At 40.0% G+C, this 19,026-nt stretch overlaps 1 protein-coding gene across 2 annotated transcripts in view; it reads right to left on the bottom strand.

Moving 5' to 3' along the window:
• Positions 1-19,026, bottom strand: part of ATF6 (activating transcription factor 6) — a 274,539-nt gene that overhangs the window by 213,421 nt on the left and 42,092 nt on the right. For both annotated transcript variants that reach the window (XM_072128529.1, XM_072128530.1), the window contains one exon: positions 14,255-14,381. In XM_072128529.1, the coding sequence (XP_071984630.1) occupies positions 14,255-14,381 (127 nt within the window). The remainder of the gene's footprint in view (positions 1-14,254; positions 14,382-19,026) is intronic.

Below are 19,026 nucleotides of genomic sequence, written 5' to 3' on the forward strand. Positions count from 1 at the left end.
CACTGTAAACATGTAGAGGTTTGTTGTATTGTGTTTCTATAAACAAACAATCTCTTTAACACATGTGGAAATTTACTCCATTATTACGGAATGTTCTTCGTGAATAGAGAGAAAATGCTAACTGTCCGTGGACATTCTCTATAAACATACAATCTAAACCTTCACTTTATAAACAAAAGTATGCAGTTACAATCATAATGGTATTTAAGAATCTCTATAAACATTCCCTGTGGGTATTATTTAGAATGTGGAGGGATTGACTACATCTTCGTAAACATACTCAGTGAACATTCACTATAAAACATAGGAAAGTTTGTTATATTAAATTTCTATGAACAATCTCTGTAAGCATAGGGGAATTAACTCCATTTTACATGAAATTCTTTGTGACCGTAGAGAAATTGACCACATCTCCGTAAACAATCACTGTAAACATTGTACTGTAAACAAGACGATTTGCTATATTGAATCTCTGTAAACAATCTTTATAAACATAGGGGAATTTGCTCCATGTTATCTCTATATGAACGACAAACTTAGGTCCATAAATGGAAATTCATTTGAAATAGAGAATATCCATGTATGAATCTGGATGTCTGTGACCCTTTATAGGTAAGGAAAGTTGGATGTCATTCCATGGATCGATGTGAAGAAGTATATGTAAAATCAACAACGTTCTGTAAATCAATACAAAAACAGATATCCCATTAATAAAAATATGATAAATCTGTTCTGAAGTTTAGACCTTGTGGTGCTCTCGTGCCCAACTTAAAAATCCAGAACACTTCTCTCTGTAGTAATAATTTTCTCCTATCACCTCCTCTTAAAGGAGAGTGTACCTTTTCGAATCCAAAAAAACGAAAAGAAGATAAATCTCCTTTGTGTATGTTGACAAAATGTCTGGACGCCCCTGACATGTTTTTTTGGAAATCTTTAGTGCTGTCTCGTAAATGTTCCGCAATTCTGACTTTTAATTTGCGTGTGGTAGAACCTACATACATGATGTTGCAAAATATGCACTCTATGATGTAAACAATATAAGTGGAATCACAATTGATGAAAGACTTAATGGGAAATTTCTCCTTTCTATCAAAAGAAAAAAAATGATCATTGCATTTGGCATATGTGCACATATTGCATCTTGTTGTGCCGCATCGGAAAAAACCTAAAATGTTGAGCCAGGAGGTTTTTTTCGGCTGTATGTTGGTGTAAAGACTTGGGGAAAGGATAGCACCCAAGGATTGTCCTTTTCTAGATACAAAATTGCATCCGTCTTTTAAGATGACTCAAGGACCAAGTGCGTGCTCCCCTCCGTTTTTGAATTTTCATTCCTATGATAAGATCTAACCAGAGGAGTTTAATATACGACTGACATACTAAGAACCCCTATTGTCGTTCACTATGGAGTCGGGTGGAAACTCAGCAACCCGTATCACTGAAGAAACCATTAATGAAAGAAACCGCAAGTTAGCGGAGGTTTTCAATGTGAACGCTGACAATATGGCACAAGACTTAGACTTGAGAAACAAACTCTTCAATCTGGAAAAGTTAATGCTTCAAGAACTGAGAACGTGGTGGGACCATAATTCTCTAAACTCTTACCTTCAAAGAGAAATGATACCACGAGGTCTCCGTATCAATAAAAGACCAACAACAATCTACAATGAAGAATTTCACCAGAAATGGGACAAGACACTTTCGGACTGCTCCATTTCTTTAATTAAACTTATTGTACATGAAGAAGCTTCCAAATTAATTTCTTTGAAATCAGAAATTGAATCCCTAGAGAAATCTCTAGATACACCGGATATTCAAGAACATCTGAATACTATTCAAACCAAAGTTATGGAAACAGAACAAACCATCATGGAAACCAAAAAGAAAAAATTCCTGAGGGACTCAGAGGATTATTCGACTGGCCACATTTATACGAAAAGAAGACCCGAACCTATGACCCCACGCTCTATTCTAAAAAACAAAAATAAAAACAAAAGGAAATACAAGAAACATCGTGATGCCAAGGTTTCCTTTAGTTCATCTGAATTTGACTCTGACACTTCAATAGGAGATTCGGACAAATCCCGGGGGCCTAAGAGTCCCAAATCTTACTCCAATTCTTCAAAAAACGGGGGCGCAGAGGCGGCAAGAGACACAGGCGGTACCGCTTCAGTGAACAGGGATTATTCAACGCGGAGCAAAAAGAAAGGGCACAATTAATGCCTTCTGAAGCCTTTGCCAGTCCCATGGAAACCAGTTTTTTGAATTTGTCTGCGTGTATTTTTTCCAGTGATCAGGTCAAAGTTTTGGAGAAGGGTCTCAATTTTGTACCCACCAGAAGGTTTGATTTATTTAACATGCTGCTAGATGTCAATAGATTTGTTAGAGCACTCACAGTGAAGCGACATTTTTTTGATTGTATCGAGGATGAATCCATCCATCCATGTGAATCTGTTACTTGTGGTAATAATGAATATAACAATTTAGAGTTTGGTGACCAATGTGTATTGCTCAACCTTAACAGCATGAGTAACTTAGGTGAGAGAAATGTTGGTGTCCATACAGTTTCTATGCCAGTGTCTAACAAACAATTCTACCCTATTAATTCCAGAGTCCAAGCTATGGACCAATTTCAATCTACAGTGGAAAGGGATTTATTGAGTTTGTCCAATACCGTACTTTCTTGTCAAACCGACAACTTGACCCCCCGTCTACAACACGCCCTAAACATATTAAGACATAATGACTATATAATAATCAAAATGGCGGATAAGGGGGGTAAAGTTGTGGCTTTAGACAAGGACCTTTATAGATCTCTGGTTATGGACATACTCAGTGATACACTTACGTACAGAAAATTAGACATAGATCCCACTTCTGTGTTTTTGGAACAAATTAAAAACATAATACAGGAAGGTGTAAATCTGGGCATAATTCCAGAGAAACACCAAACATATCTGTACCCTACCAATCCTGTCACACCAATTTTTCATGGATTGCCGAAAGTCCATAAAGGAACTTCCCCCCCCCCCCCTTTAAGACCGATCATTTCTGGAATCGGATCAATCAATGAGAAATTGTGTGAATGGATAGATTCCTTATTGCAACCTTTAGTGATTTCTCTTCCAGGCTATCTGAGAGACAGCAAAGAGGTTTTGAGAGTTTTTGAGAATTTCTCCTGGAAAAAACAGTATGTGTGGGTTACTTGTGATTTTAGATCCTTGTATAGTTCTATACCTCATGACCTAGCCATTATTGCGCTGGCCCATCATTTATATAGATCTAGCCATTATTCAGAGGAATTATGCGAATACATCATAGATGCCACCAAATTTCTTCTCTCTCACAACTATTTTTCTTTTGATGAAACTTTTTATTTGCAGACCAGAGGTTCGCCAATGGGGGCTCGATTTTCACCGTCATTGGCGAACCTCTTTATGTCATGGTGGGAAGAGGAGTTCATTTACTCCCATCACAATATCTACAGGGATAGCATTGTCTGGTACGGGCGGTACATCGACGACATACTCATTGTGTGGTCTGGAGGTGTGCCGTCCGTGCCAGACTTTGCCAAATACCTCAATCATAACAATGTTAATCTCAGTTTCACTTTTAACGTGGATGAGGTTGAAGTACCCTTTCTTGATTTACTCTTGAAGGGTTACCCGTTAGAAGGCAAAGTTGGCACTAGCCTATATAGAAAACCCTCAGCAGGAAATACAATTTTAAATGCATCGAGTAATCACCCTACACATACCATCAAGTCTATTCCGGCAGGAGAATTTACTAGACTCAAAAGGGCATGCACTGACCAAGGGGAGTTTCTCCAACAGGCCAATGCATTACGTCAGAGATTAGCCTCTCGGGACTATCCCAAATGGATGATAGACAGAGGTTTTGAAATTGCCAATAAGAAAGATCGTGACATTCTCTTATCTACTCAAAAAACATCTAGAGCCCACTTTGAAAAGTCTAAAATAACTTTTTCCACCCAATTTAGTTTGGATTTTCCACAAATTGTTAACATTGTCAAAAAAAATTTACCCATTTTATATCAGGATGATAAATTGGATGTCATCTTAAAAGACAGATGCAATTTTGTATCTAGAAAAGGTCAATCCTTGGGTGCTATCCTTTCCCCAAGTCTTTACACCAACATACAGCCGAAAAAAACCTCCTGGCTCAACATTTTAGGTTTTTTCCGATGCGGCACAACAAGATGCAATATGTGCACATATGCCAAATGCAATGATCATTTTTTTTCTTTTGATAGAAAGGAGAAATTTCCCATTAAGTCTTTCATCAATTGTGATTCCACTTATATTGTTTACATCATAGAGTGCATATTTTGCAACATCATGTATGTAGGTTCTACCACACGCAAATTAAAAGTCAGAATTGCGGAACATTTACGAGACAGCACTAAAGATTTCCAAAAAAACATGTCAGGGGCGTCCAGACATTTTGTCAACATACACAAAGGAGATTTATCTTCTTTTCGTTTTTTTGGATTCGAAAAGGTACACTCTCCTTTAAGAGGAGGTGATAGGAGAAGTTGGGCACGAGAGCACCACAAGGTCTAAACTTCAGAACAGATTTATCATATTTTTATTAATGGGATATCTGTTTTTGTATTGATTTACAGAACGTTGTTGATTTTACATATACTTCTTCACATCGATCCATGGAATGACATCCAACTTTCCTTACCTATAAAGGGTCACAGACATCCAGATTCATACATGGATATTCTCTATTTCAAATGAATTTCCATTTATGGACCTAAGTTTGTCGTTCATATAGAGATAACATGGAGCAAATTCCCCTATGTTTATAAAGATTGTTTACAGAGATTCAATATAGCAAATCGTCTTATGTTTACAGTACAATGTTTACAGTGATTGTTTACGGAGATGTGGTCAATTTCTCTACGGTCACAAAGAATTTCATGTAAAATGGAGTTAATTCCCCTATGCTTACAGAGATTGTTCATAGAAATTTAATATAACAAACTTTCCTATGTTTTATAGTGAATGTTCACAGAGTATGTTTACGAAGATGTAGTCAATCCCTCCACATTCTAAATAATACCCACAGGGAATGTTTATAGAGATTCTTAAATACCATTATGATTGTAACTGCATACTTTTGTTTATAAAGTGAAGGTTTAGATTGTATGTTTATAGAGAATGTCCACGGACAGTTAGCATTTTCTCTCTATTCACGAAGAACATTCCGTAATAATGGAGTAAATTTCCACATGTGTTAAAGAGATTGTTTATAGAAACACAATACAACAAACCTCTACATGTTTACAGCGAATGTTTACAAAAATGTTTGCGGTGAGGTATGTTTACAGTCAAAAATGTTTACGGTGAGGTAGCTTTTTTCTCTTTTTAGAAATTTTCTACGTTCACGAAGAATACTCATATTGAATGTTTATTGAAACTCTAAAAACATCATCATGATTTTAGTTGCATATTTTTGTTTTCAAATCTCACAACATTGAAAGTGTCTTATTGGCAGCTGTCATTCATGGTTCTATCGTTCATATCTCCTTTTCTAATGAGTCATCATTTATAGATTTAGGCCTATTGGCTATGTAGGGATGCAATGTAGTTAACTTTTTCCATGTTTACAGAGAATGTTTACAGTGATTCTGGAGTATCACCATGAATTGATTTGCACCTGTATCCAACATGTCTTTGTTCCCAGATCTAATAACTTTGAATTTTCTCAAATATCAGTTGTTATTTACAGATTTATTATCTAAGATTAATGTTTTCTTCTTGCCTTGAAATATTATGATGTTTTGATTTGATGTGGATGTGTATAACACTACAATACATGCAATCCATTCAGACAGCACCAGCTGTAACGTATTGTGATGCTTGGCTTGTACACACCCCTCATGTTTTTGATTGGTGGATTCTTCCTTTAAATTCTGAAACATTTTGTACATTTACATGCTATGACTAAGAGCTGCAATAGCTCGAAACGCGTCAGATGTAATCTTATCCTGCCTATTATGTTTTAAATTTTGTCATCAATAAAGAAGAAAAAAAGATTTTAAAAGGAAGTGCTGTGTTTACCTTGATTGAAATTGCATCAGATAGATATAGATATATATGTACATGTACACCTGTATATAAAATAACATACTCTGAAACTTTCATATCAACCTCATTTATAAAAACAGTCTATGTTGTTCATAGCAATCAGTCACAGCTCAGCTATAATGTTTTCACAGCCGTATAAAAATATAAAGCTCAGTATAGTGTGTGTGTGTGTGTGTGTGTGTGTGTGTGTGTGTGTGTGTGTGTGTGTGTGTGTGTGTGTGTGTACTCGAGCATAAGCCGACCCAAGTATAAGCTGAGGTACCTAATTTTAACACAAAAACAGGCAGAACCTGCTGACTGACTCAAGTATAAGCCTAGGGTGGGAAATGCATTGGTCACAGCCTCCACCCAGTATATATCAAGCCAGCACATGCCCCCCAGTATATACCCAGCCTCTACCCTCTAGTATATAGACAGCACCTGGCCCTTATATACAGCCAATAGCCCCCTGCCCCCAGTATATAGCCAGCCAGTCCCCAGAATATGGCAAGTGCCCGCCCCCTCGTATATAGCCAGTGCTTGCCCCTCCCCTGTATATAGCAAGTGCTTCCGCCCGCTGCCCAGCCTAAAAAGAACTCTGTACTCACTTCACAAAAACTCAGCCCCCACCGATTCTCTTCGGTCTTCAGCTCCAGCGCGGTCCTATCGCATACACCATGACGTCAGCCGCTTGCTGACATCATAGTGTGTGCCGATGGCGGCGTACACACTGTGATGTCGCCAAGTGGCTGACGTCATGGTGTGTGCAACACAGCCATGGGGACTCGAAGACGGAGTTGAAAACAGAAGAGGATCCACATGGGGTGTCGGAAATGTGAGTGCAGAGGTTTTTTTTTTTTCATAGGTTTTGAGTATAAGCAGCGTTAGGATTTTTCTGCACATTTTTTGTGCTACTTATACTCAAGTATATATGGTGGTGACAGGCCATGAGGGTTGAGGTCACTGCTGAGGGCTGCAGTGATTGACTGCACTTGCATCAAGACACTTGATGTCTTGCACTTATATAACATCAATCTCCAGCAGTTGATGATTAAACTATATGTTTAGGTAAGTAGCTGACTGGTAGCAGCCACTAGACACAGTGGGGCACATTTACTAGGGGCCATGCGCCAGTTTGCTGTTGGACTTTGCACATTCTTTTTAGTGCAAACTGCTTACAAATGTAATCAAGAAGTGTCTGAGACACATTTTTGTCGCATGTGATCCTTTGTGGTGCGGCTGCACTAATCTTCATGTGACACAAATTAGGGGTCATGCTGGTGTTCAGTCTGACCGTGTGCCAGATTTAACATGCAAAGTCCAATAGAGATCTGTCACACGCCCCATGTTAAAAGTGCCCCAAAAAAATTTGGTGCACTCTATCGGGGCAGTGCAGGGAGCGCCAGAAATCCTGAATCTGGCGCTCCCTGCACACTACACAGGACATTGCCCATCGTACACACTGCAGTGTTTTTAGTAAATGTGCCCCTATGTATTCTCACAGCATCATTGTCAGTCAGGCTGACATGCATGGCGTAAGTCTAGGTGGGTGCAGGGGATTCAAACCCCACGTGTATCGTCACTCCAAGGTTTAAGTGCCACTTACCCCTGAGGAAGTCACTTCGAAGTGAGGGTACGCATGGAGCTTGCCGTCCCTGCATTTTTCTAGACCTCTGACATTTTCACTTTACTGTCCGCCTGACCAATCATGATGAGGTGAGAATACATTGCTTTGCTCTACTTGTATGCGTTGATTGTACAAAATTAGGTGCATTAACATGGACCTTTTTAGTTGTTTTTATGACTTTTACTAATAAACTTTTGTATTTTTGTATGTTACTTTGGGGTCGTTAATTGCATCTCATTCTGGGTATTTTGTAAGGAATTGCAACGGAATCACAAGATAGATAGTTATGAGATGGATGGATAGATCGATAGATAGATGACAGGTGGAGAGGAGCTGTGAGCCCGTGGAGTGATCTGTAGTGCAGAACAGCAGGGGGAATCCTTGTGCACAGACTCTGCCAGATCAGCTGTAACTCTAGATGGGACACAGCTACCACCAGGGGGCGCCGGCAACCAGAACCAAAGGAATTTTCTCAGTAAGGCTGCATATTTTGTAATAAGTGTAAATAGTGAAAGTACTTGTCACAATGCATTGGACCCAATTACACCCCTTTAGGAAGTCTGTCACATTATTAAGCAGCCTACATTTTCAGGGTGCGGTCACACAGAGCGTTTAACGCATGTGTTTAAAAACGCATTGCAACAGCTGAAGAGAGATTTGCCCAATTGAACAGCTTTTAACAATGCGTTAACGGTTGCGTTTTGTAAACGCAATGTTAACACATGCGTTAAAGCAAGCGTTAACATTGATGTTTTAAAAACGCAAGTGTTAATAGCTGTTTAACCCTTAAGGATGCAGGGTTTTTCGGCTCATTTCTCGCTCTCCAACTTCAAAAATCCATAACTTTTTCATTTTTCCATGTACAGAGCTGTTTGAGGGCTTATTTTGTGCATAACAAATTTTACTTTCCTGTAATGTTATATATTTTAATATGCTGTGTACTGCGAAGCTGTAAAAAAAATTCCAAATGTGGAAAGTTCTTGTGGGCTCAGTTTTTTACGACTTTGAATGTGCACTCAAAATAACACCTCTACTTTATTCTTTGGTTCGGTACAATCGCGGTGATACCAAATTTATACAGGTTTTATTGCGTTTTAATACATTTTCAAAACGAATATGTACAAAAAAGATACCATATTCTGACGCTAATAACTTTTTCATACTTCACCGTACGGAGCTGCGAGAGGTGTAATTTTTTTGCAAAATGAGCCAACGTTTTCATTACTACCATTTTGAGGACTGTGCGACATTATGATCACTTTTTATTCCATTTTTTATGTGATGTAAAAAGGTGTAAAAGTCGCATTTTGGACATTTGGGCGCCATTGCCCGCCTCGGAGGTCACCGCCGGCCGTAACCGTTTTTATATTTTGATAGATCGGGCGTTTTGGGACGCGGCGATACCTAAAGTGTTTGTGATTTTTACTGTTTATTATGTTTTATATCAGTTCTAGGGAAAGGGGAGTGATTCGAATTTATAATATTTTATACATTTTTTAAAAATTTTTTCCACCATCTCTTAGACCATCTAGGGTACATTAACCCTAGATAGTCAGATCGTTCCTACCATGTACTGCAAGACAAGTTTTTGAAGCTGCTGGTGCCTCCAACGTCCCTCGACCAACAAGATGCAGGGTCCTTTAGAGGTTTGCAGCTGTTCGTAAGCCATCCTGTCAACCTCCTCTATCCACTGCACACAAGCAGAAACGGCTCCAGTGGGCCAAACTGTACATGAAGAGTGACTTCAAAATGGTTTTGTTCTCCGATGAGTGCCATGCAGATGGTCCGGGGGATGGCTGGTTGATGGACACCCCATGAAAACACTGCTACGGTGCCAACAAGGAGGAGGTGAAGCAACGTTATGGAGCAGAATCATGGGGAGTGAGATTGTAAGCCCCTTTAGAATCCCTGAAGGGATAAAGATAAACTCCATAATGTATGTGTAGTTTCACAAACAGCTCTTCCTGCCATGGTTCAAGAAGAAGAACCATGCATTCCGCAGAAATATTATTTTCATGCCTGATAATGCACCGTCTCATGCTGCAAATAACATCTGCATCTCTGCCTGCTCATTTCTCGCTCTCCAACTTCAAAAATCCATAACTTTTTCATTTTTACGTGTACAGACCTGTGTGAGGGCTTATTTTGTGCGTAACAAATTTTACTTTCCCGTAATGTTATTTATATTAACATGCCGTGTACTGCGAAGCTGAAAAAAAATTCCAAATGTGGAAAAATTGAAAAAAACCCGCACGTGCGTCACGTTCTTGTGGGCTCAGTTTTTACGAATTTCACTCTTCGCTCCAAATAACACACCTACTTTATTCTTTGGTTCGGTGCGATCGCGGTGATACCAAATTTATATAGGTTTTGTGTTTTAATACATTTTCAAAAATTAAACGAATGTGTACAAAAAAGAAAAAAATTTTTTTGCCATTTTCTGACGCTAATAACTTTTTCATACTTTGGCGCACGGAGATGTGTGAGGGGTCATTTTTTGCGAAATGAGGCGACGTTTTCATTGCTACCATTTTGAGATCTGTGCGACATTTTGATCATTTTTTATTTCATTTTTTATGTTGTAAAAGGTGTAAAAGTCGCATTTCGGACATTTGGGCGCCATTTCCTGCCTCTGAGGTCACCGCCGCCCGTAACCGTTTTTATATTTTGATAGATTGGGCATTTTGGGACGCGGCGATACCTAATATGTTTGTGATTTTTACTGTTTTTTATGTTTTATATCCGTTCTAGGGAAAGGGGGGTGATTTGAATTTTAATATTTTATTAATTTTTTTTATTTTTTAAACTTTTTTTTTATTTTTTTTTTCACTATTTCTTAGACCATCTAGGGTACATTAACCCTAGATAGTCAGATCGCTCCTACCATATACTGCAATACTACAGTATTGCAATATATGGCATTTTTGCAGGTCATACATTACAATGAGCCACTGGCTCATTGTAACGAACCTGCATAAGCCATGTAGCCTCGTGTCAAAAGAAGACCTGAGGCTACCATGGTAACCGATCGCCGCCCCCCGATGACGTTCGGGGGCGCGGCGATCGTAATAAAGATGGCGGCGCGCGGGGTTGAAAGGGTTAATAGCCGCGATCGGTGCAAGCACCGACCGCGGTTATTAGCGGAGAGGGTTTTCTGCAAAATGCAAAAACCTCCACCTTTGTATGAAGAGGACTCATACAACCCTCTTCATACAACCCTTATACAACCCTTATACCTCTGCGCCGTAGAGCTACGGCGCAGAGCGTTAAGGGGTTAAGAACCTCTGGAGCATCATCAAAACGAGTGTCTATGATGGCAGGAGGCAGTTCTCATCAAAGTTCTGGGAGGGTATTCTGTGCTCATGCAAAACAATTGAAGCACAAACCATCCAAAACTGACAAATTAAAATGTACAAAAGTTCAGAAGCTCCTTTTGAACAAGGGGTCCTATGTGCAAATGTAACATTACCTAGAATACATTTTTGACTTGAAAATGGTCTGATTTCAGTTTGTAATAACCTGCTAATGCTCATGTCAGAAATGACCATTTTTTTTGTTCTTAAAAAAATATGAAAAAAGATTGAGAACTCTGCAGAAAAATACAGATAGGATAGAACGGGCGGCACTCACGCAAATCCTGTAAGATTGTAGTGGATTTGACTCCTCAAAAGCTGAGGAAATGTTCGATGGCCTCTCATTACCTTCTTTGTCAGATACCCATAGGCAAATAATAGATAATCCTATTACTCTACAGGAAGTGGAGGTTGCGATTAAAACCCTCAAACCTTCTGAAGCTCCTGGCTCTGATGGCTTCACAGGACTGTACTTCAAAAAGCTCAGTGCAATTTTGGGACCTCATTTGGCAAAATACTTTAACAAACTATTTAATGGATGCCTACCGCTACCATACTCTCTACAGGCTATAATCTCTGTTATACCCAAACCCAATAGAGACCACTCCTCATGTCAAAATTTTAGACCAATATCTTTGATTAAATGTAAATATTAAATTACTGACAAAAATTGTGGCTACCAAAATTAACTGATTTATCTCACATTATATTCACCTTGATCAGGTGGGATTCATACCAGGCCGTCAAGCGGGAGACCAGACCCGCAGATTGATTGACTTAATCTCCTTAGCAAGGAGTGGGTGGGGTAAAAAGCCGCTGGATAATATCATGTGCCTATCGCTTGACCTACATAAAGCCTTTGACTCTATAGATTGGAATTACCTGAGGTTTACTCTGGGTAAATGGGGCTTCGAAGATAAATTTATGGGTCGTCTTCAGGTTTTATATTGCTCTCCGTTGGCAAGAGTTAATGTAGCGGGTCACTTATCTACACCCTTCCCAATACTTAGGGGCACACGCCAGGGATGCCCCCTGTCTCCTTTACTTTTTGTATTAGCAATGGAACCCCTGGCCTATCTGATCAGGGCAAAAAGTAATGTGAGGGGCCTAGAGGTTGGAGGCGTGATGCATAAGTGTGCATTCTTTGCTGATGACATCTTATTGATGCTATCCTCTCCACTCACTTCTATTCCCAATCTACTCCAAATCTTAAAGGAATTTTCGGCTTTATCGGGTTTGAAAGTTAATCACGATAAATCTCTAGCTCTGAATATATCTGTACCCCCTGCCATGGCTAAACTCTTGCAGCTAAATTTTAACTTTCAGTGGAAGGAGGATAAGATTCCCTACTTGGGCATCTTTTTAACTCCCTCCCTTGACACCTTGACCGAGAAGGGACATGAATACGTGGGCAAACTTAAATATAATAAAATATTATTATGCCTCCAGGTTAGTGACCTTTCACAAAAAAGAAGCTTTGCCACTTTGGGCGCAAATTGAACAGTTTGCCTGTCCACAGATACCGATTGATGCCCTACCCTTGTTGAGACCCAGGGAAAAACTGCTGATTATGTGCCCACTCCTCTCTTCTATGCTTTCGATTTGGGATAAAGTCAAACGTAGCTATAGATTACAGTCTCCACATACTCCTGTCGCAAGAATATTAAACAATCCTAGCTTCACTCCAGGCCTTCAACATGGCCAATTTAAGTGGTGGACAGACAAGGGGTTGTACCGCATAGGGGACTTCTATGATAGACAAGGTCTTAGATCAAGGGAGTATTTTAAATCAAAATACGATATGCCAGAGGCAGAATCGTACAGATTTCAGCAGATATATCCTTTGTCTAAAAACAGCGGGTCTCCCCCACACTTTATCGAATATCTATCAAATCCTAAATCAATATGGGAAACTGGGCTACATGTTAGCATGGCAAAGCGACTTAAACAAATCCTTTTCTTTACGGGAAAGGCAGAATATGGCAGAAAATACAGCGAAAATCTCCAAACATGGCACTTGTTGAAGCAAATTATAAAGTATTACTTCGATGGTATCTAGTCCCAGTACGTATATCGCAAGCTGCCCCCACTTACTCTCCCCTGTGCTTTAGAGACAGTGGTACTAGGGGCACTCATTTCCATGTGTGGTGGGAATGTCCGAAGATTCGTAGATATTGGAGGCGCATTTATAATATGCTATACTCTATAACTATGATAAACCTGACACTCCCCCAGTCCAGCTTTACTCAACGAAAGGATCCCAGATATCTCCGCACCCACGAGGAGATTTGTGTCCCAACAGGACCCCCTTCCCTTTTTTTTTTTCTTCCTTAGTTTCCCCTCTCCCCCCCCCCCCCCTGTCGTATATTGGAAATAATATGCTTTGAAGAATTTAAATCGGATCCAGTGGGTCTATAACTCGTAACATGTGGAATTACCAGACCAACTAGGGTCTGAGAGATGTTATGTTAAATGCTCTTGTTGGCCTTTACTCTCCATCTCCTCCTTTCCCCCTCCCTTTTTATTTCTGTACCCCTTCAAAATTTAAATACAAATAAAAACATTGTGAAACAAATCCTGTACAATTAACGTTCCTCTTTATTAGATGCTCAAAAGGAAGGCTACAGACGTTTTTGCGCGGTTCACGCGCGTGGAGGCTGGAAGAAGCGTGAACTGCGTGAAACGGATGTAGCCTTCCTTTTGAGCATCATGCTCCACTCCCTAGCTGCTTGGTCCCATTTGTGATGATCGAGGTTGATATCTAATAAAGAGGAACGTTAATCTTACAGAATTTGGGTGAGTGCCGTCCTTTCTATCCTATCTGTATTTTTTTGCATGGACTGACTATTTTGGGAACTTGGCACCACAACAATCCTGACTATTGAAAACACCCTCAAGAAACCTTCCATTGATAACCAATCTTCTTTGAAATATATTATATTATATATATATATATTTATTGACGGAGGTGCCGCTATCATCTGCTTTTCTCTGATAGAAAAGGTTGAGAACTCTGCTGTGCATAATAATTTAGAACATGCATTTTGAGTGTTTTTTTTTTTTTTTTTTTTTAAATATACTGTTAGGCAGTTTGTTCAAAAACATTTCAATTATACTCGAATGGTTGGTGACTGAAAAATTACAATGACTAAATATATACGTATTTTAACTGTACATACCAGCACTAAGGGGTAATGTGATTGTTGGCTTCTCCTCCAGTTGATCTGGGGATCTGGGACTTCTTGTGGGTTCTGAATATAATGAAACCGGAGACATCTGAGAACTAGAGGATATATCAACCTCTTCCTATTGTGAATAGATTAAAACAAAACTTTCATTAGAACCTCATAGATGGCTTCTATGCTTGAATATTATCTTATGAGAGACTTTTATTCACAAACCACAAAACATCCTACGTAAAAAGTGTAAAAGCCTTAGACAAGTCACTATAAACCAGTGCTTAAATGGGTTGTGTCACCATAGCAGAAATACATACTCTAGCTCAGTATACTTTCAACATTTACTGTTATTAGAAAATATGCAGCCTTACTGAGCTATTCTGCTGTAAGGTGACTGCTGGTAGCTATGTCCCGTCCTGCCTGCCTTGTCCCCTGGCCGAGTCTGCGCAGAAGGAATCACCTTCTTCTGGTCTGTTTACATATCTGACTGCAGATTCCTCCACTGCCTCAGACTGAAGGAGACCAGCTGACAGGGAGCAGCCAATGGGAGTGAGGGGGAGGGGGCCGAATGAGCTGTGCAGCCGAGTGCAGTGTGGTCTGTACTGAATGTGTCAGTGATAACATCAGACTTCACCAGAGCAAACAGGGACACATTAAAGGTAAATACACCCAGGAATACAGAGGGTCCATGCAGATCACAGTCTGCCCCTAACATGGCTGTAGCTCTAACATATTGCAGTGTAGCAGCTCTTTCCTTCCCCTCCCCATGTAGCCACCATTAGTCAAAACAAGTAAAGGAGCTGAGCCCTGAGCTCACTTCATCTCACATATGTCCTGCAGCCCTCCTCCTGTAAGTCCTGACTACTGAGCATCCCTCTCTACTACCCTGCTGTCCTACAAAGAACCCCTGTCCCTGACTAGCAGGAGACCATCCAGAGGTCAGCAACACGTGAGTGTCTGTCCGTCCATCTCCTACATCTATCTGTCCATCCCCTATCTATCTCATATCTATCTCTCTATGCATCTATCTAACCTATGAATCTGAGGCACGGGGGAATCGTGGTAACACCCCATAGAACCCTTCAGGCTCATTAACAGCATTTTAAAAGTTGATATTAGAAGTAAGGAGGCCCTGGATAACAAATATAAGAAGATACCACAGTCCCGGTGCCTGGATCTATAAGTAATGTCTATGGTTTATCAGAATGGATTAAGATGGTAGTTGGTAGTGGAATCTCCTATCATTACCTATTCTGGCTTCCTATTCACACACGTTTGGTATCATTATACAGACACAGGCACTCTCTACCTTTTCTGTGTACTGCCAGAATTCCAAATGTGGTGAAATTAGCAAAAAAAAAATGCACCACTATTGCATTTGCCTCACTTTCTTGAGGAGTCGGTTTTTACGACTTTCACTGTGCGCTCCAAATAACACCTCTGCTTTATTCCCACCCCCATAGTGTGTGTGTATATATATGTATAAATATAGATCACAAGTTAGTCCTCAGTATAGTATATATATATGTTATATTTTATGAGAAAAAATATTTATAAAAGCTGTCTATATTGCCCCTCGCAGCCAATCCTAGCTCATATTTAATTTTTTTTATATGTGCTTGAAAAACGTATATCTTAGCTGTTATTGGCTGTTATATGTATCTCACATATACAGTGGTGAAAGGTGAACGAAACAGTGTCATGGCTTTGGTGGAGGAGACATGGCGTTTCTTTAGCAGAATCAGCTGTAGTAAGTCTAGGGACTACTTTAACACATCAGGTGGAAGCATACCCTATGAGAGAGAGACACCTGTAAAGCATTATAGGACTTGTGGTTGAACTGCCTCTGTCAGTGCCGTGCATGTGCCTGGCTAGGCCCCTCCCACATCTGCTTTTCTGTGACACAGAATAGATGCTGCACAAGCATCAAAATAACAAATAAAAAAAGTATTTATAATTCCAGGTAACCATTATAAATAGATTTTTGAAATATTTTAACCTCTTTGGGAGCTTTTTGAAGTAATTAGTTTCGTGGCATAACCCCTTTAACACACACAAGATCCCCGGGATTACAACAGTGGCACCGGGTAATTTTAAAATGTAACTGTAGTTTATAACGTTTTTTCCTATAGCTGTAAACTATGATTTTTCCAATATAAATTTATTACCTTATTGCAGTCATTTGCCAGCTAATCCTCTCCTTTCTGCCTGCCTTAGCCTTCCCTTAACTCCTTCCTGGATATGCCCTTTTATCGTTTTCATTTTTCACTTCCCACCTTCAAAAATCTGTAACTTTATTTTTCCATGTAAAGAGCTGTGTGATGGCTTGTTCTCTGTCTAACAATTTACACTTTAATGTGATGGCATTTAATATTCCATGCTTTGTACTGGGAAGCAGGAAAAAAAATGCAGTAAAATTGGAGAAAAAACGCATTTGCAACGTTTTCTTGCAGGCTTGGATTTAACAGATTTCAATTTCCCACCCTAAATGACATGTCTACTTTATTCTTTGAGTCGGTTTGCTCACGGGGATAACAAATTTGTATAGGTTTAATAATGTTTTCATACACTTACAAAAATTAAAACCTCCTGTACAAGAATATTTTTTATTTTGTTATCTTCTGGAGCGAATATCTTTTTCATACTCTGATGTCCGGAGCTGTGGGTGGTATCATTTTTTTTGCAACTTATTCAATCCCTTTATTTTTAGGACTGTACGGCCTTTTGATCATTGTATTGAATTTTTATATATTTTTTTAAATGGCAAAAAAGTGCCATTTTCAACTTTAGGTGCCATTTTCCATTACAGGGTTAAACGCTGTGAAAGAACGTTGTTATAGTTTGATAGATTGGGTATTGCCACGTCTGAAAATGCCCCATGTATTTATGTTGACTATATTTATATCAGTTCTAGGGAAAGGGGGCAATTTGAATTTTTAGGTTTTTTTAATACAATTTTTTTGTTCTTTTTTAATTTTTCCTATTTTTCAGACCCCTAGGGTACTTTCCCCTAGGTTGTCCGTCTGATCCTACCATATACTGCCATACTACAGTATGGGGATTTTCCTCCTCATTCATTCATAAAACGAGACAGCTTCGACTGATCGCTGCCAGCGAGTAACTGTACCTTAATTACAGGCATTTTTCTGATATACAAATTAGCTTTTGAGATGTATGTCTGGTGTTCATGATTCTTCTCTCTTTCAGGCTGGCAGTGAACCACACCACATTATTCTTTAAATCCCTGCCTGGCCTCCTTGTACTTAGGGACAGTCTGCTAATATTCAACTACAACTATGTACAGTTGAGAAATATTGTGTAATTTTTTTTTTACACAGTGCCTTGTGTTACATTTATGACATTTGACCAGTGACATCTTTAGCCTAAGAATAGCAAACTGTACATGATGTATGTGATTACATGAAATCACAGCAGACTCTATGGAAGCCCCAGCGTAGTTAGGCGCGGCCTGTGACTGCATCACATATTCAGTTTTTCAGATGCAGTTTTGATGTCCAAACGAGGAATGGAGTAAAAGTAGGAAAAACAAGCAGCACCTTTCAATTATTTGTCTCAGCCCATTAACACCATAACACCTGTTTTGGCTTCAAAAATTCTATCTGAAAAACTGAACTTATGGCTACACCTTAAAGTTTTATGCAAATGACCCGAGAGTGGTCAATGAATCATTATCATATTTATCAGTCAGCTTATTCATGAGTGGGTGACACAGCCACACCCACAGTGCTTGACTGACAGCCTGTATAATGATGGGACACTCCTAGTGCAGGATGCCTCTATGTGCTGCCTGATGCTGGTGGACGAGCCCCCTGCAGCCCGTGTATGTATTTAACTGCTCCAGGATGCAGCCAAAAGTATAGCAGAACACAGCATGTCAGGTGCTCATGTAGCTGATGTCTGTCTCTCATATGTGTTTGGGAAGAGCATGTAGGCAGATAAAGCACAAACACTAGCAATGTTTTACTAATGCATGACGCACAGACATGAGCAGGGAGAGGAGAGGGGAGGGGTAATAGGGAAGAGATCACTTTCTCCATGTGCCAAGACTCATTCACATACAAAAGGAAATATGATTTTAGATTATTCTATAAAATAGACTAGATAAAGGCTAGGATGAAATACATGTGAGCTGCTCCAATAGGTAGTGGTGAGAGAATTAGTTAGAGACCTGATGACAGTCCTTTAAGGCACTCTAGTTGCTAAGAAGAATGTTAAGGTGACATCTCTGTTGTACCATATTAATGCCGAGAAGAGGCTTCAGCCTGTGATTCTTTGTCCTTATTGACGGGCTGCTTGTGCTAATGCATGTAACAGTGCCCTTTGCTGATGCATACTTCCCAACCGTCCAGGTTCGACGGGACATTCACGGTTTATGGGCTCTGTCCAGTTATGACGGGCGGCTGGGAGAATGTCATGGGTCGCCCCCTCTCCCCCGCCTCCTCCTGGTCCTGTAGATAAGAACTGAAGAGCAGCCGAAGCATCAAAGACTGGAGGAGGCGGGATCAGCCCCTGCTATGTCCTCACATGGTGTTTGCTTCACGAGTCTTGTGAGGAGGTAGTTTCGCCCCCGGCTGGCCCCGCCCCCTCGCTGAGTCAGTCGGAGCCCGGGAGAAGAAATTACTGCAGCGGGGGAAAGAGGAAAGGTAAGAAACAAGGGGTTTTTTTTAATGCCAGGAGACAGGGGGCCCGAAGGGAGAGAAAGCTGTAGAGGAGAAGGAGGCGGCTGCGGGACAAGAGGAGAAGGAGGCGGC

Source organism: Engystomops pustulosus, chromosome 10 (genome assembly GCF_040894005.1).
Source record: "Engystomops pustulosus chromosome 10, aEngPut4.maternal, whole genome shotgun sequence".
NCBI lineage: Eukaryota > Metazoa > Chordata > Amphibia > Anura > Leptodactylidae > Engystomops > Engystomops pustulosus.